Raw genomic sequence first — 1272 nt, 5'->3', positions numbered from 1 at the left:
GTTTCTAAACTTTCTAGGGAAACAATTACAGATAACACTCTTAATAATGGTAGAGTGGAAACTGGTAGTGGTGTTGGTGTGCCTGGTCAAGTAGGTGAAAGTTCTGGTGGTTCTTCTGGTGGGAGTTCAGGTTCTAGTTCATCCAGTGCAGCTTCTCATCCTTCTCCTCCTACACATAATACTCCAACACCTGGTGATCCTGAACCTGCTATTCCTACTCCTGCTTCTCCTGTTGATGGGAGTAGTGTGGCTGCTGCTGACGGTCAAACTGGAAACAGCGGAAACAACACAACAGGAGAAACTACATCTAACCACGGAAATACAGCACCACAACCTTCTTCTCCTAACACACCTGATAAAGGTAATACTGGTGAATCTGAAACTACACTGACAGAGAACGGTACTGCATCTACAGAGAGGGAGTCCACCAGTAACCAAGAAAGTGTTGAAGGAANATCCAATTGTGATGTTAATTCGGATTCTCATGGTTGTCGTACATCCGTTGCTCCTCACGGATCTGGTGGTGGGAAGGAACCTAAAGAACAGAAGAAAGATGAAAATGAAGAAGAATTGAAAAGACGTCAAGAACTGGAACGGGAAAAGTCAGATCTTGAGGGTAAACAAGCAAGTCATCTTGTCAATAAACACAAAGGTGCAAAAGAAAACAAACCATTAAGTGTTTCTGAACCACAGGTACCTGAAGTTTCTCTTGGTTCTTCAGAGTCTTCTCCTGATGAACGAGCTAAACAGCTTTCTTCTCGTTCTTCTGATGCTCCTGAAGGGCCGACTAAACTTGTTTCTAAACTTTCTAGGGAAACAAATACAGATAACACTCTTAATAATGGTAGAGTGGAACCTGGTAGTGTTGGTGTGCCTGGTCAAGTAGGTGAAAGTTCTGGTGGTTCTTCTGGTGGGAGTTCAGGTTCTAGTTCATCCAGTGCAGTTTCTCATCCTTCTCCTCCTACACATAATACTCCAACACCTGGTGATCCTGAACCTGCTATTCCTACACCTGCTTCTCCTGTTGATGGGAGTAGTGTCGCTGCTGCTGACAGTCAAACTGGAAACAGCGGAAACAACACAACAGGAGAAACTGCAACTAACCAGGGAAATACAGCACCACAACCTTCTTCTTCTTTTAACAAACCTGATAAAGGTAATGCTGGTGAATCTGAAACTACACTGACAGAGAACGGTACTGCATCTACAGAGAGGGAGTCCACCAGTAACCAAGAAAGTGTTGAAGGAAATACAGATACAACCACCACCACC

The 1272-nt window shown here is 44.0% G+C and overlaps 1 protein-coding gene across 1 annotated transcript in view; it reads left to right on the top strand.

Annotated features, from left to right (window-relative positions):
* TM35_000471740 (uncharacterized protein) overlaps positions 1–1272 on the top strand; it is a gene marked incomplete at both ends in the record, with an annotated part of 1449 nt that continues 177 nt past the window's right edge. The window contains one exon of the mRNA XM_029030434.1: positions 1–1272. This exon is cut by the window's right edge and continues 177 nt beyond it. Within this exon, the coding sequence (XP_028878345.1) occupies positions 1–1272 (1272 nt within the window).

This window comes from Trypanosoma theileri, assembly GCF_002087225.1.
Source record: "Trypanosoma theileri isolate Edinburgh chromosome Unknown TM35_Tth_47_V1, whole genome shotgun sequence".
Lineage (NCBI taxonomy): Eukaryota > Euglenozoa > Kinetoplastea > Trypanosomatida > Trypanosomatidae > Trypanosoma > Trypanosoma theileri.
The sequence above is the reverse complement of the archived record's forward strand: the minus strand, read 5'-3'. Positions and strand labels throughout refer to the sequence as shown.